We start from the raw sequence: 24,726 nt of genomic DNA on the forward strand, positions 1-24,726 counted from the left end.
ACTGGCTTCCGGTTTGCCGGTTTGGTGGAATTTTACGTTTACGTTTCCATGGTTTTCAGACGTTGTCATAGTTGCGGTAAACGCATGGATCTATTAACGCTGGCTTTTAACACAGATGTCAATTTGTGTGATATCCACTGTTAAAAGCTGCTGTGATGATCCATGCGTTTTACAGATTTTCATTGGGGGAAAAAAAAAAAAAATCCATGCATTTAACGTTACCGCGGCTACTGAAACCATGGAAACGTAAACATAACATTCCAAAACCGGCAAAACAGGCTACGTTTTTGATGTTCGGAAAAAGGTGGATAAGTGATTGCTGTCGGAAGATATAACTCTTTAAGACTTATATTAACACAAAAATATCGCTTACTTCTGCTTTAATATTTTGTTTCTAAAACAAATCCTGCCTACCCCTACCCCAGCTTTAATAAATAAATAAATAAACGAATAAGTAGTAGTACCACTCTCGGGCCGCTAGGTGGCGCGGATTCCCTCGTATGTAAACATAGTGACGGCAGCGTTTTGCAGTGGTGGAGAAGAACGTGTACGTCATTTTCACAATGGCGGAGGTTGGGTGAGGAGGAGAGAGTGTGTGTGTGTGTGTGAGTGAAGCGGCGCCGTAATCGTTACAGCTACCATTGCCCCGTAAGACGTGCACGGTGCCCGAAAACAATGGCCCTGAACCCCGGCGCGGTGGGGAAGAAGGACACGGACTGTACAGGGACGGGCGACGGCGGCGGCGGCCCCGACGAGCCCCCGAAGAATTCAGCCGCCGCCGCCGCCGCCACGGCCACAGCCAACCAAAATGGCGATCAGCAGGCTGGATGTGGAGACAGTAGTAGCGGTAGCGGTGGTGGTGTAATGCCCGAACAAGAAGCCCCTGAGCGGCGGAGGAGCGCGCAGACGGACGCCCGGGGCTTCAGCGGCTCTCCCCTGACGGGCCCGAGACCGAGCGACGAGCTGCCACGGAGAAATTTCCAAATCCCGAGGAAGATACGCGAGCGGAAAGGTGGTGGTGCCATATCGCTGCTGCTATTTTGAACAGAGGCTGCCACTGTCTTTCATAATGCTGCTGCTGCTGCTGCTGCATGTTGCTAGCCTGCTAACTAACTAGCTGGCAGGTCTTGGGCTAGTTTTATAAGAGGAAAATTGTGTTCAGGAAATGTTCAGGGGGGGTGTTTTATTAGTATTATTGTTTTTTAGCTTGACGAGCATCATCGCGCACGGATAGCTACTCTCTCCGTGGATGGATGTTAGCGGGAGTTGTTTTAGCAGACATAGCTTTGCAGGGTAGCTCGAGTCAGGCATCTCAAGTTCCCAGCGAGCAGCAGCAGCAGCTATACTGTTGGTTCATGTGGGTGCAGGCACTTTTTCTTTCTCTCTTCTTTTATTTTTTATTATGAGGACTGCCCGTTTTTTTGTTTGTTTTTCTTTTAAAAACACACCTTGGTTACCTCCTCCCTTTCTATCTTCTACCTGTTTCATGGTGGTTGAATGCTGGAGCTACGACTCGAGTGCGTTAACTTGCAGCCATCACTTTGACAACATGTGGGTGTCTTCGTTGACCTCAGTGAAGGGCATGGGTTATCTCCACCCCCCCACCCGTCTAAATGAAACGTTTTCACCATACCATGACATTTATTTGTAAGGCCATCTATGCCAACTAAGAAGGGCTGCCCCCCTCCACCCCCCACCCTCCTTTGTCACTGGTACTACAGAAGAGCACTTTGCTTTGCAACACAGCACAGAGCATAACCCCATGAACCCTCCTGTACTGCCCCCCCCCCAGTATCCTCAGCAAAGTGTTTGGATGCACAGTGCTTATCATAGACTTGGCAATGAAAGAAACATCAGTTATGTGTTTCAAATACAAAGTAGTAGACATGAAGTCAGTGGATGTATCACTCAGAGACTCTTATAAGCAGCCGTGCTTACAGTATGTGGCCAACTTTACCTCTAGCAGGCCCAAAATCTAGTGCATACAGTGTCTTATTACCCATGTTTTGAAAAATCTGTCAGACAGATTTGACTGTGTGCAGTATGCATTGCACGCTGTTGTCGTGTCTAAAAAAAGTCTTCATCATCCTTTGGCTTCACACGAGAGCTGTTCAGCTGCGTGTTGCGAGTGATGCTCCATCCAGGTCGCCTGTCATGGCGGTTTCGCCCTCTTTGCATATGTTTTGATAGACATGATAAGTCTGATGTAAATAAAGGGCAGATGCACGGCTCGGTCACCTCACCCGTGCGGTGGGTGGTCAGATGCTGTTGTTGATCGGTGTATTTCCAATCCCACTGTCTCGTTGCTTTTCCCAGAGTAGAGAACGTTTCAACAAGTCGCCTGCTGTGATGTGATGAGACGGCTGCAGCAGATGAGAAATAAGTTTGGCGTAGGATGCTGCTGGTTACATTGCAACTCCACTGATCTGTAAAAACACAGCCATTTCTTCCCTGCAAAGTGTTCAGTTGACATCACTTCCCCCCCTTCTACCTGATGTCTTTTATACAAGAACATGGAAAGAAAGGACCGTATATTGTTTACCTGACAAATGATAGAAGTGTTTGATGTGGCTGGCTGCTGAAAGTTAAAGCAGAAGTAAGCGATATTTTTGTGTTAATATAAGTCTTAAATAGTTGTATCTTCCCACAGCAATCACTTACATAGAGTGTTTGGACCGAAACACGGGTCTGTCAGTCACTCTGCTCTGAGTCGAGGAGAAAACTTTTCTCGTATCCTACCATTTTTATCCAATGAGGAGAGAGAACGGCATGAAGGGCTGTGTGTGCAGCCAAGGGATGCGCCTGAATGTGGTGACGTACTGTAGGGACGAGGACTGTTATGGTGCGTTCAAGGCAACCCGTAACTCGTGTTTTTCCGACCTGTGAAGTCGTACCAGTTCGATCTGGTACGAGTTCACGGGTCAGAAGTTACGAGTGGCCGTTATAGTGACTTTCACAGGTAAAACAGGTCGGAAAAACACCAGTGGGTTGCCTGGAACACTACAAAGTCGTAAGTTGTGACTTGAAGCTGTAATTTACGGTTTCAAAAGCCTGCCTGGAACGCAGCATTAGCCCAAATGACCGGATCGCTTACTTCTGCTTTAAACTTTGCACATACACACAGGTTGTGAGCTGCAGATGCTGTATACTAACCCACTGATTTATTCACCTCTGTGTGTGTGCAGGCTTGTACCAGTTTCTGCCCCCCGAAAGCCGGGAGTTTGAGGATCTGGTGAAGACCATCTCCTCGTTTTACCTGGACGCATCATCGCGGGGCGCCTTCTCCTACTGCAAGGCCAGGCTCATCCACAATGAACTGCTGGAGAAAGAGGTTGGTATTTCAGTTGCTCCCGTTTTATTCATGGAGAGACCTTTTTTTTCTTCTTTTTTTTTGTAGGTTGAAACAGAATATAGCAAAATCATAATTAGCTGCCTTCACAGCTGCTCTTGCAAAAGAAAAAGACCACATGCTGAGGGCAGGCTGTAATAAAAATGTCTTCAGCATGTGATCTTTCGAGTTCCACACTTCTACCGCTACCCGTGCATCTAAATGCTGAGACTTTGTGAGGCGTCTTATTGATTTGATTATTTAACTGTCTTCTCTCTTTGTGCACCAGTTCATCGAGAAGCGGAGAGAAATGAAGCAGGAGGGGCGGGCCGAACACGAGCTGACGGAGTCGTACTGCTTCCTATATCCCGACAAATCCAAGGTTAGCCCGTCCGCAAAGCCTGCCTCACGTAAAAGATGATGGACAAGTTGTGAATTTTTTTTTAAAGATCATTCTGAGCTTTATTTGTTCTCTTGTGTGTAGCTTCAGTGGATTTGTGAGAAGGGTCTGTCTGTCGGACACTCCAGGATTACTACACTAGGAAATCCGTCAGTGGGTAAGTTGGTCTCTCGCACACGTTGCTGTTGCCTTTAGAGAAGACTTGACTCTGAATGGAAGCAGACAGGATGGATGTCTTTTTTTTTTTTTAAATTGCTGGTCTCATGATGATGCTGTGAGCTTTATCAGTCTGATTAATTTCCTCTTTTTGATGGATTCATTTTAACATCTGCATCTGGGGATGTTTGAGTCTTTTTCACCTGATGAAATTAGAGCTGAATCCTGCACAAACATAATTTATCAACAGCTGGGAATACACATGCATATAATATATTAAGATGTTTTTCCACAACTGAGTGCCTGCTCAAGGAATACACACTGCGTTTTATCTGAAAAATGTCCGTTGATATATAGTTTTCAGGAGTTAAAGAGTTTGAATATCACATCTGAATGCTTTTTGAAGACGTGTGATCACTGTGCTTTTCCTCTAATTCAGCTATTTCTGTCATCGTAGGTGTTTATCTCTCCAAATATTCAGATTTGTTACAAATCAATCCTTTTGAAGTGGGCTCGTTCGGAGACATGATCGTTTTTAAAGTTATGAGGGTACGGCTACCATTCTTTATCCACTCTGATCCTTATCTTATCCACTGTGATATTGACAGATTTCTGATCCTTGTGGGACTTTTAGCAAGCTGCTCTGTTTTGTCTTTCAGGGACGAATAAAGCACATCCATGAGAACATGCCTAAGAATGCAATAGAGCCCACTCCCAAGTTTGACTGTCACTTGTCCAAAAGTGCCAACAGGGTCACGTCTTTGCTGTCTTACAGGGCTTTTGAGCTGACGCAGGTAAACGCTGCTCCTTCATCGTTCATACCTTCGATGTTTCGTATGTCTCTACAAAAAGTTGAACGTTTTGAAAATGCTTGTGTTTGTGTGTGTGTCTTCCAGCAATATTTTTTTGAGTTTGCATTTGATGAAATCAAACCGCGGCCACGGCACATCTGCCCCTACGCTGTGGTTTCCTTTCAGTACAAAGGCAAAGAGGCTGCTGCAACTCCTATGACTGCACACAGGTACGTATTCCTGCAGGAAACCCACCAGCCGTGTTCAGGCGGATGATGATGATGATATTGTGACATGTACACACGGTCCCGCTGTGTTCAATGTTTATAAACAAACTTCTTGTTTCTCTCCTTAACAGATTTAACACTATTTCCCCTGAAGGAAGTAGAGGTAAAGCACGTTTTAATATCACATATTTGATAGACGCGTGTTGATGTGTTGTTTTAAGTTAGTGTCACATTTGTGTTACGTATAAAGACTTTTACAGTTGCAATCACTTGCTTTAAATTGAACACACTTTGACCGGCACACACAGCTACACAGTGCACTTAAGGAGCTGCACCCCCAAAATGATCCCATCAAATGCAAATGATAAAAAAAAAACAGTGTAATAAAGGAGTGTATGTCACAAAGTGTTATGAACCTGTTTACTCTATTACAGGGAAGACCAGCTACACTGTGTGGAGTGGTCCACTGGTCAACAAGGGTCAGGAGTTGTTCCCCATCTGTTTACGATCCTCTACGCGCCCCTACCTTCCTTTCAAACTGTGAGTTAACATAAACTTTGACTCTCTCGCACAGTTTTGTGTATCTCCAGAAAACAGCCACAGTGGTAAAAGAACTTCCTCTGTTAATCATTACACATATTTTGCCACAATAGGCTTTTTTTATATGTTGAACTTTAACACTAGATATTATATAGGAGAAGAGATTAGAATCCACTTGTGCAATAACCAGATAATAATAATAATGGTTGTTTTTTTTCCCCCCTCCAATGTTTTGTGATTTGCTCTCATATAATTGTCCTTGCCTTTCCCCCTGCAGGCCTGAGAAGCTGGAGGTGAGTCGGGGCATGCAGCTGGAGCAGGTGAAGCGAAAGATTCCCTCGGTGCTCTTTTCCTGGGACACCTACAGAATATCACGGGAAGGTCAGTTCAGACCACATGTATATTATCTGGTGATAAAATGGTGGAAATATGCCCTGGGCACGTGGGCGGTAAAGCATTACTTCAATATCTAAAGCTGTTCTAAATGCATGTGATGCATTATGCATTACAAAAAAAAACCTAACTTAGCAAACCCATTGAAATTATAAATGGACGTGTGCATTATTTCTGATTAAACTGAGCATAGAGGAAGGAAATGAGCACAGATGAGTTATGGACACACTTTGTATTCAAACTTGCTGTTCTCTGTCTGCAGTGATGAAGTGTGGGATGTTCTGCAGCCTGTTTGAGGTGGTGGATGGAAAAGGCAAGCCGACCAGTGGCAGCCTGGCAGCGCTGGTCAGCAAACTGGAGAGAGACAGGATGGTGAGTCACACACCCTGTAGCTCTTGACTTGGCGACCAGGTGATCATGATGCGTGAAATTCCTGAAAAGACACTGAATCGGTGCACAAATTGTCAGCATCAAATAAACTCAGTGGTGTCCAGTATTCAGACAACAAGCTTCTCTGTGGCTGCATCCAGGGTATCCGCGGGGTCTTAAAAAGTCTAAAAAAGTCTAAAATTTGAAAATCTAAATTTTAGGCCTTAAAATGTCTTAAATTTGTTGAATTATTGTGTTCAAGTCTTAAATAATTTTAGACAGGTCTTAAATTTTCTTATGCCCACCATGGGCGAGCATTTTTAAATAAAAAGATGTAGTTCACATTTATTCAAGCATTATTTAATACCATAATATATAGGGGTGACCAAAAGCCAATTTATTTACTTCATGTGTCAAATATTGCGCTGGTCATAATACAGAACAGGTTGTGGCTCGTGTCTGTTGATCAAAGAAGTTGAAATATTTCCATGTTTGTCTATTCTGGGTCACATTAGAAGGTGAAGTGTTGGTGTTTTTACTGTTCTCCAATGTAAAAATGGCTCACGTGTGACCCTTAACATTATTCACGGCTTAAAGCCATCTGCCTGTTGGTTGCCAGTGAATTAAATAAATAATGTGTTACATAAACATTTTTAATTTCACTCCCCAATTTCTTTTTGTGCCCCCAAATAGTTTACTTTAGATGCTCCTGCGACACTTCATTGTGCTTTATTGAATGTATTTTCAACTACAAACAAGCCTAACACGCAACTTATATATTGCAATCAATTTCTAGTTTTGTGACTCCGCATTTCTTTTGTACGTTTTTTATTTGTCATGATAGGTCTTAAATTTCATCCATAATGGTCTTAAAAAGGTCTTAAAAAGTCTTAAATTTGAGCTGGTGAAACCTGCAGAGACCCTGTGCATCTCGTTGCAGAAATCTCTCAGAGAAAGGAGAAAGAAGTGTTACAGTTTTCCATCATTTGAAGTAATTAAGGTGGATTTTGTGTAAGAGAAAACGTCTGTTAAACTGTGTCTGCTCTCCTCATTCAGGTGCTGGTGAAGTCCCTGTTTGACAGAGGCTTTCTCTTCCTGTTGTCCTCAGCTCAGATGGTTGAGACCAAAGGTACCAAGACGCCTTTTTTTCTTCACTTTCCTCTCATAGTTCATGGTTGTGTCAGTCAGAACACCTACCTGTTGCCTCCAGTGAGAGTTTAAAGTCTAAAAATGTGCCGTTTGTTTTCTAGAGCGGCGGGGGCGTGCTGAAAAGACCCTGCAAGCATTATTCATCTTTCAGGAGTCAAGGATGGTTGTCAAGTATTGTAAGTATTATTCACTATCTCTCAATGCTTTTTTTTTTGACCTGAATTTCATTTTCACAATCTGGATTCGACCACCGGTCAGAAAAGCGTTTCAAAGAAGGTGAAATTAACTTATTCTCAGGGTTCTTACGGATCCTTAAAAACTCTTAAAAGGCATTGGATTCATAAATCTAAAAACAAGGCCTTAATTGGCATTAAAATGTCTTAAATCAATTTTTCAAACGTCTTAAAAATGTTGTGGGATTTTATGATTATAATTCAGTCTCAAATCTCAAAATAATTGCTAACATTCTGACATAGAGAAGTTAGTGGCGGCCGTCACTGCTAAATTTCTTACCGCCTCCAGCTCCCAAATCAGCTTCCCCCCCCCCCCCAATCATTCATGTAGCAGTCACTTTACCTTGGACCACATAGGAAAGTGGGTAAAATTGTCCCTAACCCTATGTAATAGATGTGGTGACGTTTTTTTTGTTTGTTTTTTTTGCATTTGTGTTTATTGTGAAGTCGGTCTTAAATTTAATTTCAAGTGGCATTAAAAACGTCTTAAAAAGTCTTTAATTTTAGTTGGCTTAAACTGTAGGAACCCTGATTCTGCCAATAGACGTCTTGACACAGGGTTTCCGCGGGTCATTAAAAAGCATTAAAAGTCATTAAATATATTTTGCTAAAATTAAGGCCTTAAATGGCATTAAAAGGATAAATTCGATTCTCAAAGGCATTAAAAAATTGATAGAAAAATAATTGATTCATACAGTGAGATTTTGATATCATTACATCCCTATAGCGCACAAAGAGCAGAAAAATAGGGGGATTATACAGTTAATCTACAGTAAAATTAAACATAGGTGAAGAAATGGAGAATTTTCTAAATTAATATTTTTAGGTGGTGGCAGGCTACTGTTGAATCGGCAGGTCAGGCTTTTTAAAAATCGGTGATAACGCCAGAAAATTGCAGTCGGTGCACCCCTATTGGTGTGATAAACATGCAGAACCAAGTAATTGGGTATGTGTATATACGTAGGTAAGTGTATGTACGCACACGTATAGTATTTGCAGTCATGGACATTAAAAATGTTTGGAATGGCATTAAAGAGGGCATTAAAAAGCATTAAATTAGATTTGCTGGTACCTGCAGAAACCCTGTGACACCGGTTTGTGTCCTCAATTTCAGCGTCCAGACTGTTTGAGCCAGAGCCGCTGACCGTGGAGCCCCAGCCCGCGATCCTTTCCTCCATGGAGCCCTTCGTCCCTGCGCTGCACTACGCCCTGTTCAAGCTGCGTCCCAACCCGGGCAAGGACCTGAGCTCCGGTGTGGAGCGGCAGGCCACCGAATACCTAACGCGCATGGACGCGGGCACGGTGCGGCCGTTCATCCTGCCCGACTACAAATACAACGTGGACGAACGGACCAACCCGGTGCCCAGACCCAAGTTCAACATGGAGGGCGTGCTGCGCTCTTACGTTCACAGCCCCGCCAACTACATGTTACCTCTGAACAAGGCGAAGGACATCTTCGAGAGAATACGCAACCCCGTGCCCGCGCCCGTGCCCATACCCGTGCCCTTACCCGTACCCGTACCCGTACCCACCACACCCGCCTCCGCCCCGGCCCCAGTGGAATACAGCCCCGTTTCTGACTGGGGCGGCTCGGACAGGGGCTCGGACCGGGCGGAGAGAGCTCCAGAAAGATTACCCCAGGAGAGGCCGGCGCAGGAGAGGCTCGCCCAGGAGAAATCACTGCCCGACAGCAGCAGCAGCAGCAGCAGCAGCAGCAGGCGGAGGCAGGGGCTGGCTCACTCGAATGGAGCACAGTTGCAGCCCAAGCCCCACAACGAGTCCCAGCCTCAGCCCCAGAGGTTACGACTGTCCCAGAACGAGTACGACAAAGACAAAATGAAGCAGCTGCTGAAGCTGATTCAGCTCCACAAAAAAGCACTAATAAAGGAACCCGGGAAGGAGCGGGGCGAGGACGGGGCCTGGGACGCCAACAGTTTGAAGAGGAAGTTCGAGGGAGACGAGAGGGGAGGGATCAACAAACACCACCGCACAGACCCGCTCACCAACGGGGAACCCAGCCGAGGTGAGGGAGCGCTGCACGTGATGGAGTAACTTCATTTTGGATAGTAGATAGATAGATAGATAGATAGATAGATAGATAGATAGATAGATAGATAGATAGATAGATAGATAGATAGATAGATAGATAATTTATTAGTACAGACTCTGGGTGTTGTTTAATTTTTATTTTACAAGGATTTTCACCCAGTGCCTTGAAAGTTAATTCAGAGAGTCTGATGAGTCTGCATTGATTCAGCAGCTAATAAAAAACACCTTAACCATAATAGTGCTTTGATTTAAACCTGAATTAAGTCCCACTGCGATTGTTTACATAAATAAACACATGCCAGCGCCAGTGCACAACACTAGAACCTGAAGAAAGGTGATTTTACTCTGAACCATTATCACCGTTTTAACTTCAGATTTGTTGAAAACATGTATCTTTTCACAATCCCTGTAAATGTTGGTTTAATCTTTTAAAGGGCTATATGCATCAAAATAATTGTGTGTTATGTGATGTTTGTCTGAACCTACTTAGGGGCCCAAGCAGGTGAGATGGGAGATGAAGGTGTTCAGAGTGACAATCTGACAGCCGTAATGGAAAGCATGGGCATCTACGACACCGATCTGAGGTCCCGCGGCAACGCCAACTCGTCCACGGTCAACGAGACCCAGCGTCTGCTCAAGATCCTCCTGGCCACTCTGAACAAAGCCGTGGCTCAGGGTTCGATGTCGGTGCAGCCGAACCACGGGGAGCCGTCGACGGGTTCGGGCAGGGGGGAGCCGTCTGTGTCTGACCCAGATCTAAGGAAGCAAAACGAGCCAGCAGCACAAACAAACTACACAGAGGTGAGGGTTGTTGTTGTTGTTGTTTTGGAATATTTTATCATGCATTCAGACAGATCTAAAAATAACCACGAGTGCTTTATCTGTGCAGGAGGACATGGACTGTAGCCCCGGTAGCCCATTCAGCGCAGGCTCTCCGCTGGAGCCAGCTCACACCTCAGATAACCCAAGCTGGGTTGTCCCCGTCAATGAAGGTACCTCAGAGCGGTCGGTTCACACAGACCCTAACCCTCGAAGCCACATTTTAGATTTGGGCATCACTTTTGAAACTGTTAAGTTAAGGAAACCACCTGTCAGTAAGATCCGCAATAAAATAGGATTCAAAATACAGAATTAGAAATAAATTAGACAATTAAAATAATAACTAAATTAGCACTAAACTAAGAATTAGACATCAAATTATACTTACCTGACAGGTGGATTTGTAAGGGAAAAGAGGGAATAATTTGTGTATTTCAATTTTGTCTTATGTGTTATTGTTGTTGTTATATGTGATTCTGAAAGAAAGAGATAAGAGAAAGAAAAAGAAAAAGAAAGAAAAGAAGAAGAGAATCGATTCACATTGGAATAAATTTGATTATTTACTTTTTTTAAACATATGACAGTGACCTCTTGTTGTTTTCTTTTCTACTCACACCCATTTCTCCAGAGCGAATCTAATCTTCTGAGTACTGGCCCACATCTAAGTTTTCATTTTATTTACTTTACATTAATAACTGGTTCTTCCTTTTACCAGGTGTTACAACTTGTAACGTAAACGTACCCAGTTTCAAACGGAAAGTTTCGGAAAGGTTTGGTTTAAATCAATCTGTCTGAAGATTTCAGCTTGAGCGTACACATGGGTTACAAAGTAAACTGGTTGGGTGTTTACATGCGCCGACGAAACAAACGCTTCGAATGTGCCCGCAGCCATGAGTGATTGCGTTACTATGGTTACATAGCAACAGTATTGATTATGGAAGTGCTACAGCTGTGCCGAAATACATCGTTTGTTGAGCGCAGTTTTTGCTGTTATAATATTTCTCTGTATTAAACAGCAGCGTGACATGTTCCTAATTTTAGCAGGAAAAGAAGAGAGAGCGTCTTTCCACTCGGTGTCCGAAAATTCATGCAGAGAGAAGAGGAGGAGGAAGCAATTACTAATTACCTGCAGAAAAACGACTGCCCGGGCAGGTAGTCTCTTTTCGGCACAACACCGGCGGCGCACCGCTTCCTCCTCCTCCTCCTCCTCCTCCTCCTCCTCCTCTTCTCTCTGCATGAATTTTCGGACACCGAGTGGAAACAGAACTTCCGTATGACCCGCCAGTCCGTTATGAAATTTCTTGCTCGACATTTTCCCATATTACACGGACATTTTCACTTGAGTGACAGCCAGGCAGGCACGGCTCGTACGTGCTCAAGCGTGCGTGCGTACGTATAAGTCCTGAACGAACGCAGCCAGGGATCAACCCGTTTCAAGTGTATACATGACAGACAGATCTCTTTAGAAAAGGTTTAAACCACCCCCTTCAATCTGGTTGAAATTTCAACCGGTTTGGGGTAATTGAAACGGTTTGAGGTGTTTACATGAAGTATTTTCAATCGGTTTGGTCTCCCAAACCTTTCTGAAACCGATTGAAACTGTCCATGTAAACCAAGGGTGTCAAACATGCGGCCCGTGGGCCAGAACCGGCCCTGCAGAGGGTCGAATTTGGCCCTCAGGATGAATTTGTCAAGTGTGAAAATTTGAAATTGCACATATTTTTATCAAGAAATTTCAGGTGGTTCATAATATGTTTTGTAAAAGGATAGTTCAGTAACTGTAAACATACTAAAACAGAGGAACATTTCAATTTTTAAAATATATTTAAAGGTTATTATGCTATTATTTTACTATAGTCCAGCCCACTTGAGATTAAATTGTGCTGTTTGTGGCCCCTGAACTAAATTGAGTTTGACATCCCTGATGTAAACGTACCCACTGTGACATGTTTCCTGTCTGCTTCCCCTCCAGACAAAACGCAGCCTTTTCCTGAGCCGAAGCCGGAGCCTGAGCCAGAGCCGGAGGCGGCGGTCGTGGCGGAGAGTCGCCCCGAGCCCGAGCCCCCCGCAGTCGTCGTGGTGGAAGTCAAAAAGGAGGCCGCGCCGCCCGCGGCACCGGCCCCAGAGGAAGTTCCCTTCAGGCCCTCCATCAGCCTGGACACCATACTGAACCAGGAGATCCACAGCCTCACCTCTGACATTAAAAACATCATGCAGACTCACCAGATCTGCTATACCTCGCAGCTCCCGCCACGGTTGCCCCCGCGCCACTGCTGGCTGCCAAACAGCTGCTTCTCGAACTTTGTCGTCCCCTACGTCTCCCCCGTGCCCGTCCAGGGGCATGTCAAAGCACTATGTGAGAAGATGGACAAGCTGATCCCGGCCCCACCTGCTCCCTTCAAGGTCACGTCGTCGCCACCTCCCCCGGCGACAACGTCTAATCTTTCAAAACCGCCCCCGGCCCTCACCACCCAGACTTCCAAAACTAAAACAGAGCCCTCCCTCTCAAAGACCACCGCCTCGTCTCAGGGTGGCAAAGCCGGCACCGTCAAAGACTCGTCTACGTCGGCAAAGGTTAAAACAGAATCTGCACCAACAGATTTGGGGGGAGAGATGTATTCTCCCTCTCAGGTCACGCCAGGCTCTCCGGAAGCGGGGCCCCAAAACCCAGGGGCCGCTTCGGGCAGCGGGTCTGGCTTGCTTGCTGGCAGCCTCATCGGTCAGCTGAAGCCCGAGGTTTTCAGCAGCCTGGTAGAGATCTTTAAGGACGTCACCAAGAACACAGTCAAATTCTACATCTACTCTGGAGAAGAGGGGGAAGAGAGCACTGTTTGCAAGGAGATAAAGGTACAGTGAACGGTCCCTTTGTGCCCCTGAACGTAGATCTTGTTACACTTAATTATTTAGCTTATAATATACCAGAGTGAAAATGTCCCTTGTACTTTCCCAGAAACCTAAATGATGTGTGTAATTTGGATTTTTTTTAGTAAAAACTCACATTAGGGATGCTGCAATCGAAAGGCTGCTCATCATTATTGTCCGATATTCATTAAAAATGCATGATGGGTAGATAAGAATTAATGGTTCGTGTCAGCAACCACCTTAAATTGATCACCTGTGCTTAATACTCTGGTGTCTACAGCTAAGAGAGGCACAGTGTGCTGTGGAGTCTATCATGCAACAAGTGACTAAAACAAAACATGTCAGCCTTTACAAAGTGTGTGTGTCTCATATAACATACACCATCTATAATTGCAGCCAAAAATGATCAGTATCGGGCACGGATTGGCCAATGTCACTCAATTATGACCTGCAACAGTATCAGCGGCATAAAAACATGATTGTTGCAGCCCTAATTAGCATTTAAAAGTTGCATTTTAGAAACTGGAACTCACAGTTTTATATGATAATCACCTGATAAATCATTTTCAAAAGATCAGATTGTTTAAAAATGACCTCAAAGTGTAGTTGTGCATCCATTATTTTTTGTCATTTTCATCTGAAGACTTATTCTGGATCACACTTTTTTTCTGCAGCAGTCTATTATTGCACAGGCAGGCAGACTGAGTGCATGTACAGTTCGACAGTGGGAAATGTGAAACGCTACACTGGCTCCTCTTTGTCACCGTGTTCCCCATGTCTCGGTGCTCTCTGTATCTGTCAATCAGTCAGTCGGTCGAGTGCGAGCGTAGGACACATTCGTCTGTCTGTCTGTCTCTAACAATTACGTCTCTCCTCTCTCTGGCACAAAGGAGTACTTGAAAAGTCTTGGCAACAGCGAGTGCAGCCCGCAGACGTTTCTGGAAAACAGCGGTAGTTTAGATAAGCTCCTCATCATCATTCAGAACGAGGACATCGCTGCACATGTGCACAAGGTAGGATCACCCCCCGTCACCCTCGTCGTCTTCACAGTCTCACCTCCAATCTGCAGTTCAGGTTTCTCGGCCCCAGCTGAGCCCGGCTGTGAAATAATGACATCTTAATTGAATTTTTCCATTTGCTGCAGGGTATATTTTTTCATCTGGTTGCTGAGTCTAATTATTTGAATGGAAAATGTTATTTGCATGTTGTGCCAGATATATTTATGACCTAAAATATAATTTCATTTCTGATTTGAACAAAAACTGATAGAAGTTTATAAAAAAATAAATCTTTTGACCCGACAGATCCCGGCTCTGGTGTCTTTGAAGAAGTTACCTTCAGTGAGTTTCGCTGGAGTGGACAGTCTGGACGATGTCAAGAACCACACTTATAATGAGCTCTTTGTGTCTGGAGGCTTCATGGTGTCTGACGAGTTTGTCCTAAACCCTGACCTCATCACACAGGGTACGTTTTTACTTTTCTTTGTTGAAACTTTACAAGTTCATGGAAATACTATATCAGTTGCGGAAAACTTCAGAGTGTGCATTGCTTTTGCTTTTTTTTTCTTCATCCAGATCGGTTGCAAGGGCTGCTGAAGTTCTTGGAGGAGCAGAGCACACCTGAACACCCCTGGCAGTGGAAGGTGCACTGCAAGTCCCAGAAGAAGTTAAAAGAGCTGGGGAGGTCAGTATCTGATCAAGAGCTACAAATAAGATAGATAGATAGATAGATAGATAGATAGATAGATAGATAGATAGATAGATAGATTTAAGCAATATATCACGACAGGCCGTGGTATATGCTCATTATACCACTCTATATTAGAGTGGTATAATGAGCACAGGAGTCGACAATATAAATGGCCCGGTGGCCCGGACGTACTTTTCAAACCGTCAGGGCCACCAGAACGCTCCAAACACTGGCCCGGTGGGGCCAGTGAAAATAATGCCTTGAAAAAAATATAACAAGTAAATAAATAAATCTAATTTCACATTAAATCCCTGTGGTTTGAAATGATAACTGTCAAATCGTCTCGGTAATTAGTGCTAAGAGATCCCGACCCGATCAACGACAGAGACATCTACTTTCTGTGCGCAGCCAGCGCTGTGCCCTGGCACGTCAGCACCACCTGCAAGCAGCTGCAGCTGCAGCTCCAGCTCACTGTGCTGCTGATAGAAGGTCGTCACAAGAACCGATAAAAACCTTTTTCTTAACCATGAAACTTCCCTCCTCCTCAGCGCGTCGGGTCGAGTCCTGTCGGGACCGACGCGAACGTTACACACGGGCCAGAGCTCGCGCTGGGGCGCCAGCTGTTCGGTGTGCGCCACAGCGTGGCACGTCACGTGACATTTAGACCATAATAACAACAACAAAAAAACGTGTGTAAACGCAAAACTGAGCTGAAAATGAAACAATGAGTCAGTTTTGCACCAATCTGTGGAAACAGCCTAAACGTGAATGAATGAGAACAACAGTTATATCACTGAACTACTTGGAGGATAAAAGTAATGACTACATAACTTCATGTTTGTGTTGAGGCATATTTACCATTTTAACTCTGTTTTTACTTCATTGTTAAACCACAGTGGAGGCTAAATATGTGAAACAGTTATTTATTTATTAAATAAAGTAGCCTGATGAATTTAAAAGCACTTTTTTGACCTTCTTTAATGAAATTGAATGAAAAATATCTGATACAGGATATAAATCCTCAGACTCAAATAAATAACAACATACAAAAATTAAACACAAATATACCAACTCATACATAATCACTAAAATACATATAACAAAATAATCCCCCAAAATCTCAAGAAACTACAAGATCGTGGTATTGAATAAGTATCAAGAATGTTGGAAATTGACTAGTAATGGTATCAGAAAGTTCCAGCCTCGATGGCGAGACCGCAGGAATTGGCTGGGATATGTTGTTTTTCGTTAATATGGGGATCGATACCTATTGTCCTGGGCCAGTGGTTAGAATGGTGGGGCCAGTGATCTTCAAAAATTTCCCTTATTGTCTACCCCTGGAGCGTATACCACGGACTGGAGTGATATATTGCTTTTATAAAACGGTTACCAATAATGACAATATGAAAGAGGGATACGCAATCAATTTCATGTAGTTTTATTCAACCAGAAATACATATTATTCAATAAAATAGCCTCACTGTGAAAAGAATAGTCCCACCTCTCCAGACGTTAGCTCCAAGTAGCTCTGCATCTCGTCTTTTCCTCCGCTTTTTTTCAGGTGAAAGTCACTGCTCAGTCCCCTCTACCATTGTTAACCCTCCCCGCAGGTGAAAGTTCACCTTAAACATGTGAATTCAACTACTTTAGTCCATTTTTTAACATCGTAAAAACATCAGCTGTCTTTGGCTACGGACTGCAACAGTCCGTTGTCATGGAGACATGACAACAACTTCCATTCATACCAGTCATACGTGCCTGACGCGGAGTGATAGCCTACGCTGTGATAAGGCTTTAGAATAGTAGCCGTGGTATATGCTCAATATACCACGGTTAACAACCAATCAGATCGCCGGATTTCACCTTTCCGTTTTAGATAGATAGATAGATAGATAGATAGATAGATAGATAGATAGATAGATAGATAGATAGATAGATACCATAGATAGATAGATACCATAGATAGATAGATACCATAGATAGATAGATAGATACCATAGATAGATAGATAGATAGACTTTATTGTCTGTCAAGAGTTACAGAAATTCTTCTTTGACAGGCTCGTATAAAAAACATTAAAGACAAACATTAAAAACAACATTGTAAATCGTGCTAAAAAGGATGCGGGGGTTGTTAAAAGCAGCAAAGTGTTCTTAAACCTAAAACTGGGATGTCAAGCAACATATCAGCTCTTGTGTGTATCTCTAATGTTTGCTGTTTTCTTAAAGGTTAAACACCAACGCCATGGGGCTGCTGAACCTCCTGACAGTCTATCAGAAGAAGCACCTGGTGGAGTTCCTCCCCTACCACGAGTGTGACACGCAGTCTCGACAGGCGCCGGACCTGGAGTGCTTGATCAAACTCCAAGCTCAGCACACGCAGCAGCGGCACCTTATCTTCCTCACAGGTATCATCATCATCATCATCATCATCATCGTCCCCATCGTTATTAGGTTAATGTAATCACCGGTGGTCTGACATAAGGAAAAAAGAATACAATAAAATAGGGATGTCACGATTATACATTTTCTTGGTACGATTATTGCCAGAGAAATAATCACGGTACTACGATTATTATGCATTAATTAATTTCACAACACTATGAATGTGTAAAATCAAATATAGTCCAAATATAATTACATTACTCATTGTTTACACAAAATATTTCAAGTATCTATTAATATATGACCAATTCTTAATCCCCAGGGGAAATGTTTGAAATATTCAGGTCATGAATTGTCATCTATACCAAATGTTTGCATTTATTTTAATCGTTTTTTGTTTTGTTTTGCTTTTTTTTTTTTTTTTTTTATTAAAAATGAGACGCTAACATTTAAATTCCTACCAATTCAATGTTACGGACCAGTATCTGTGCATTTACCTTTATTTTTGTGCACATCTGCCAATAAGGTTCCAACATCAAATTTTTGTGAAAGTGACGGTATTTGGGAATCTTAAAGATTAAATAATTGTGGCGTTTAATACCACGATTAATTGTGAAAACAAGTAATTGTCAGGGGTGCAAACTTGTCACCTTTCGGCGAAATTCGCCGTTTTGGATCCCAAATTGGTCATTTGTGTGATTCGTGTAAATCCGCAAAAAAAAAAAAAATTGAGAGGGGGGGGGGGGGGTCCGGCGAGGCGAGGCGAGGCGAGCCGAGCACCTGTCTCTTTAAGGCGCATGCACCTTCTCTGGATGACAACGAGTGGTGGCAGCGCTCCTCTTCTGTCCAGCAATACACACCTGAAGCTTCACTTTTAATACAGACTAACTAACGCGACTTTTTGAGCATGGCGAGTGAAAGAGTCGGAGCTAGAGGATGCTCCAGCAGCGTTGTAGGTCTGCTGTATGGGACCGCGTGTGTGTGATGATCGCGATGGCGGCCAATTAGCGATTAGCGCGTTTAGCATTTATTAGCGCTGCAGCGCGACCTCAGCAGCAGCAGCAGGAGGAAGAGGAGGAGGAGGAGGAGGTTGTTGACTGACTGTGGCAGGAAAACCTCTGCCTGAGTTGTTTCACTTTATGTTGCTGGTAAATAATGTGGTTGTAAAAGTAGTAGGCTAAAGTTAAATTATTTAGTATGCACTAATTAAAGGGGCAGAGCTTTAAGAGACATTTTAGCTTTTATATTTTATAAGATATATTTTTTGTAAGAACCACAATTAATAAATATAGGTTATATATTTCAGTGAATATCTAATTGTTCTTAGCATTTGTTAGATAACTTTATTTGCCCAATAAATTAAAACATGTTGGAACTATCAATGTCTCCTCTTTTGCCACCAGAATCTCACCTACTTTTAACCTCAGACTGTCACAATGATGTATCAGATGTCAGACTGCCTCATTCTTTCAGTTTTAACCTGAATATACAAGACATGATTGATTTTCCCAACGATCAAAGTATACGAACCTGAACCGTTTGCTTGAACATCTTTTAAATACATATTGCCGCTTAATATGTTTTATGTAGCCTATGGCATTTTTAAGCTTCATGTGTGTTATTGGACAGAAAGAGCAGCGCTGCCTCGGAGCATAGCCTACGTACAGAAAACACATTTACATCAATAAATGTTTCACAATGAACCAATCAGTCTGTATTAAATTTTATTTAGTTTGAAGGCAAGGTTTGCAAGGTTCATCTGATGGACATCAAGGGACAGATTCTCCAAGTTTTGCACAGCTTTTGCTCATGTTAAACCTGCAAAGGCTGAAGACCCCCTTCACATATTTCAAAACCAAACACAGAGAGACAGATTGTGCAGGTTTAACAGGAGCAAAAGCTGTGCAAACCTGAGTAAATCTGGACCCTAGTCTCATGCTAAAATTGACTGTAAATTCACCTTTAAAGTTGGTTTTTAAAAAAATTTCCCCGGGGGAGCATGCCCCCGGACCCCCCTAGGGGGTCGGTATCTTGTCACCTTTTTTACCCCTGATGAGTTTGCACCCCTGAATTGTGACATCCCTACAATGAAATAAATGATAGACAAATAAAAAGTGTTTGTTGTGGTGGTGTGTTTCTACAGAGAGGCCATTTGAGATGTTCCTTCAATACTCCAGAAATGGGATAGTGATAGCGAGCATTGACGATGTGATGAGCGGTTTCCACAGTCTGATCGGCTCCATTAATCAGAATGAGCTTCCAACACCGCCCTCTACTGGTGAGTAGGCTGGATTTCATGTCATTTGGCTGTAATGAAATTGCTTTGCTAAATTGCCTTTTGTCCTATACAGTTATCTTACTGTTAAAGACGTTTGTACTATCAGAGTATCACAGTTTTTTTGATGGTGTTAATGCATCTCTAACACATCTGCTGATAATATCTTCCTCTCCGCTTTTCCATTTCTCTCCCTCTCTGCCCTCCCCTGCTCTTTCAGTAGTGAATGATGAGTGTGTGGAAGAGGAGGACATGTCATTAGACTCCGATGACGGCGAGCCACCCGCCATCGCAGATCCCTCGGAGCAGAACGCGAGCGTCGTGAAGGAAAAGCCCCCGCAGCCGCAGCCGCCCCCGCCCGACATGGAGGAGTTTCGCCCTCCGCTGCCCGACCAGCAGCAGGTCACCCCCGAGAGAACTCCAACGTTGTCCGAATACAGCGCTTTCAAAACGGCCATCTCTCAGTTCAAAGCCACCAACCAGATCGGCATAGGCCCCTCGGACATCGGCAGCTTGTCGCCGGGAGGTTTCCCCGTCAACCCGCACCAGAGCTTCCTGTGTCCGTCGGCCTCGTGGTCGTCCTACACCGGCTCGTCCAGCTACGCCGCCTCCCCGGCCTACCCGGCCTCGCCCTGCAGCAGCACCCAGGAGCAGGAGTATCGCCCCCCGGCCGCGGCCTCGGCCACGGTCCCGACCCCCCCCGTCATGGCCACGCCGGGACCGCTGGCCAACCTGGCTTCCCTTCCTCTGGAGGTCAAGCCCCCGCCTCCGCCTCACCTCATGATGCTGGGTCACACGTACGGCTCGGACGCCGGAGGAGCAGGGGCCGCCGCCGAGAACTCTTTGCTCACCCACCACCACCACCACCACCCCGTCCCCCTCCCCCCTTTCACAGACCACAGTGACACAGCCCAGCCAGGGTACAGTATTGCTGGCATTCCCAAAAACGCTAGCGGGACTCCCACGCAGCACGACAGGACACTCAGCGGACCAGGGGAGGGGGCGTGGGGGGGCACTGCAGGGACCGGCGAGACTGGAAGTGGCCATCACGGTGCGGGGCTGCTGGACCCGAGCGGGCTCCCTAAGAAGACCGGGGAGACCCTCGGCGGAGGCAGTCAAGGTAGCAGGACTCAGGTGAATTGCTCTGACAACCTTGGACCGGCTGTGGGCATTTCCACGGTGGCCACCAGGGGGGGCTCGGTGGTCAGACCTAAGCTGCCTCCACATCCGATGTGTGGTGTGGGATACGGGAGTATAGGCGGCGGCATCCCGGGACATATGGACCACGGGCCTATGCGGGGTGCTATGGGTCCCGGTTCTTTAGGGGGCTATCGAGGGAGGGGAATCCCACCGGGGCTTTGGCCTCGGCCGGGGGGACGAGGACACGAACGGGGGGAAGGACCCTGTTCGTGGGGTTACCCGGGAGGCAGGGGGGGGGGAGCACAGGATTACTACTCGGACTACACATATTCTCACAATTATGCCCCCGAATAGACAATCATCACGAGCTGAGGGGGGACAGACGCCATACTCCAGAGACTATTAGAGCTGGCTGAATGTAAATATTTCCTTGTCATAAACACATTGATTTGAATCAGTAAATAAGGATCCTGGTTTTCTACATTAATAAAAGTTGATACAGGCAGTGCCGAGTGTCCTACTGTCGTGTAAACTGTATGTACACTCTTTCCATGTGAGCTATTTGAGACCCTGTTCAAACCACTATATTTATAATTGCCAACAAATGTAAATGGCCTTCCAGGTTCTTGGAATTTATCATCTTATTTCTGTTTGTCCCGGTTTTGAAAACGGTTTGTGAACAAGGGGGAAAGGCTGATATTTTTTTAAAGAAAAAAAAAAAAAACTAGTGAATGGAATTTCACTTTTTGCTGTTGGTTTTCTTTTTTTTTTATTTTACATATTTGGTTGTCCTAAATTCTATTAAAATAAAACATTTCAAATCTTGTTTGTGTGACAGGTTTGATGACAGTGTCAAGCAAACCATTAAAAATATAAATCCCAGCTGTCTTACTGTCCCTTCACTCAGACTCATTCAGCTATACCTACGATTTCTATGTTTAGCATTAGGAATGGGTATCTTAACCTTAATAAGCAGTGGTTAAAATAGAAGATATGGAAAAACGCCTAAAATTTATGACATTTAAATATTCTCATATGAAAGACCAAGTCAGATGCTTTGGTGCTTAATTCTTAAGCACCATGAAAAGGGTATTTCCTGACCATGAAAGAAGTGCACAGACCTGCGGTAGAAATGTGTTTTCTACTTAAGTCTATTTTCTCCAACAGTGTAAATTGTGTGTGTCGAGAGAAATTTCTGAGCAAATGCAGCACTCAAGACTTGTCTGAGGCACCTCACAGACACCGCAGACAATTCAACTACACCACTACTGAAAGAATAATTAAGGATTGTTGTCCTGTGTGAATTTATTGCACTGTTTCCTTATGAGAATTAATGTTTTTTGATGATGTAGAGAAACACCAGAGGGCGCCGTTTCCTCTTGATAAAAAAAAAAAAGGTTAACATTTTATCTCCAGAGCCCCATTCCAGTTGTGCAATAGTTATGTCATGGTGACTTTGGAAACTGTGAAAATATGTTATTCCCATTAAATCAATTCTAAGATCCGTCACACACACACAAACCCTTATTTTTCTGGGAGAGGCTTACTGAGCAAAGAATGTTTTGTTCCAGTAACACATCCTTCTTTGTAAATTGTGTAAAGATTTAATCAAGAATGAGTCACATTCCATCCCTGCATTCATTTGACAGAGAAGATACAGCAGACGGCTGTGCTGAGGTGCCCAACAAGTCCATTTAGCCCAACAAACACATTCAGGCAATTAGCAGATGAGTCAGTAACCAGAAAATTAATTGACAGCTACTTTGATGATTCACTATTCACATAAAAATGCCAATTATGTCTTTGTGCCTGCATCTAAAATGTGATAATTTGCTGGGTTTTACTTGTAGCCTAACTGTTTTAATCATTGTAATTTGTTTTTAATGATTTTGAAGTTTTGGGCTGTTGATTAGAGAAAATAAGCTTTGCAGATGGGGTCACTTTGAGATCTTGCTAATTGTGGTGGGTGGGCTATTTATAACTATTTTCTGAAGTTCTATGAACAGAACAATTAACAAAAGAGAATTAATAAAAAAAATAAAAATCATGATGAAATGAGATGAATAACAAAAAGAAAATACTGGCAGCCAGCTATGGGATTTGGTCCACCTCAACCGAGTTACTAAAAACAATCATGTGATACATCTACACTTAATGTACGGAAACCAAATAAAAATCAATACTTCAGAAGCTAGAAAGGCTATACAGTACTCACAAAAAGGATATTGCTCATTATCGTGAGGTAACCTATCTGTAAAGTTTGAAAGATATCCACAGCATTTTCAAATGCGTTAAGTTTAACCAAAGTTAAACTTCAGAACGTCTCTGGTTTAACATTTCGTAGATGTAGTGCGTAATTTACACCATATTGAATATTTTTGCCATTAGTACTAGATGAGATACATACAACACTGACTATCAGCTCCACAAATCTCTTTCGCGCTAATTTTCGGAATTCGTTGTTTTGAATTTCCTGTTGACCGGCGACATTCCCGCGCTGCACACCGGAAATGACGCGGTTTAGTCCAGATTTTAGGGAGCGCGAGGTTAGAGCACTGGAAAAGAGAGTAACGACACGCATTGGTCCAATGGAAGCACCTCCTGATGGAGGAATATGGGTTTTGCAAAAGCGCCCAAGAACTGACAACTCTGCATTGTTGGTGAATGAGCAAGTGTGGTGTTTTCAATCATTTAAGGACATTTATAGATCACCCACATTAATAGCATCATTGAGGACCCTTTACAGATAAACATTAACACATAGGCGAGTAAAAACAAACAAACAAAAAAAAGTTTTCTAATGTTTTAATCTACATTTTGTAATAAACTAATTATAAGTATAATTTGATATGACCAAGTCCAAGACACCTAAAAACAAAAACACGGCCGTTTTCATCAATTTACAAGCAAGTGGGCAACACACATACATTGGAGTGAATGAGTTTTCTGGGCGCTTTTGCAATACCCACATCCTGCCACTAGGGGCGCATGAGGCTTTAACCACGGGAGTCAATGGTGGTGTCGTTACTCTCTTTTCCAGTGCTCTACTCTGAGCAACAGACATCCATGGCAACAGGTGGGAACACCGCGGACAACCAGAAGAAGCGCCCAGGAGGACGGGTTAAAAACAAGTGGATTGTAATTTTTTTTCTTTCTTTTTTTTGTGGATTGTAATCTGACTGAACCGGAGGCAGCACCATCCATGGACCCCGAGACCCAGCCGGAGGTGATGATGCTAACTTACCTACGACGAGCTGCCAGAATAACTTCGTTAGCAGGTAGGCTATGCTAAGTTAAGTGGAGACGCCCTGGTAGTTTCCAATCACTGGTCATAATTCACCACCATGGATGTTTAAGCAATATATCACGACAGGCCGTGGTATATGCTCATTATACCACGGCTAAGGGGCGTATACCACGGACTGAAACGGTTACCAATAATGACAATATGAAAGAGGGATACGCAATCAATTTCATGTAGTTTTATTCAACCCGAAATACATATTATCCATAGACTGTAAAAAAAAAAAAATATATATATATATATATATATATATATATATTTAGATATTATCCTATAAAATAGCCTCACTGTGGAAAAAAATAGTCCCACCTCTCCAGACGTTAGCTCCAAGTAGCTCTGCATCTCGTCTTTTCCTCCGCTTTTTTTCAGGTGAAAGTCACTGCTCAGTCCCCTCTACCATTGTTAACCCTCCCCGGAAGTGAAAGTTCACCTTAAACATGTGAATTCAACTACTTTAGTCCATTTTTTAACATCATAAAAACATCAGCTGTCTTTGGCTACGGACTGCAACAATCCGTTGTCATGGAGACATGACAACAACTTCCATTCATACCAGTCATACGTGCCTGAGGCGGAGTGATAGCTTACGCTGTGATAAGGCTTTAGAATAGTAGCCCG

The 24,726-nt window shown here is 43.7% G+C and overlaps 1 protein-coding gene across 2 annotated transcripts; it reads left to right on the top strand.

Moving 5' to 3' along the window:
* Window positions 1-525: 525 nt before the first annotated feature.
* On the top strand, window positions 526-21,686 carry tasorb (transcription activation suppressor b). 2 transcript variants are annotated; one of them, XM_085782270.1, is made up of 23 exons: window positions 526-1,012; window positions 3,186-3,331; window positions 3,618-3,710; window positions 3,813-3,885; window positions 4,342-4,433; window positions 4,544-4,678; window positions 4,781-4,905; window positions 5,034-5,065; window positions 5,337-5,442; window positions 5,720-5,823; window positions 6,098-6,207; window positions 7,261-7,333; window positions 7,455-7,529; window positions 8,701-9,609; window positions 10,126-10,436; window positions 10,525-10,627; window positions 12,427-13,301; window positions 14,207-14,329; window positions 14,621-14,780; window positions 14,891-14,999; window positions 17,234-17,412; window positions 19,533-19,667; window positions 19,885-21,686. In XM_085782270.1, exons 1-23 carry the CDS (start codon window positions 676-678, stop codon window positions 21,156-21,158), a joined length of 5,679 nt encoding a protein of 1,892 aa, XP_085638396.1. In that variant the 5' UTR covers window positions 526-675; the 3' UTR covers window positions 21,159-21,686. The 2 variants fall into 2 exon arrangements, with proteins under 2 accessions (XP_085638396.1, XP_085638397.1); XM_085782271.1 differs by having other exon boundaries at window positions 19,888-21,686.
* The last annotated feature ends 3,040 nt before the right edge of the window (window positions 21,687-24,726 follow it).

The sequence above is a fragment of the Trachurus japonicus genome, chromosome 7 (assembly GCF_045865225.1).
Source record: "Trachurus japonicus isolate A0001 chromosome 7, Traja_1.0".
NCBI lineage: Eukaryota > Metazoa > Chordata > Actinopteri > Carangiformes > Carangidae > Trachurus > Trachurus japonicus.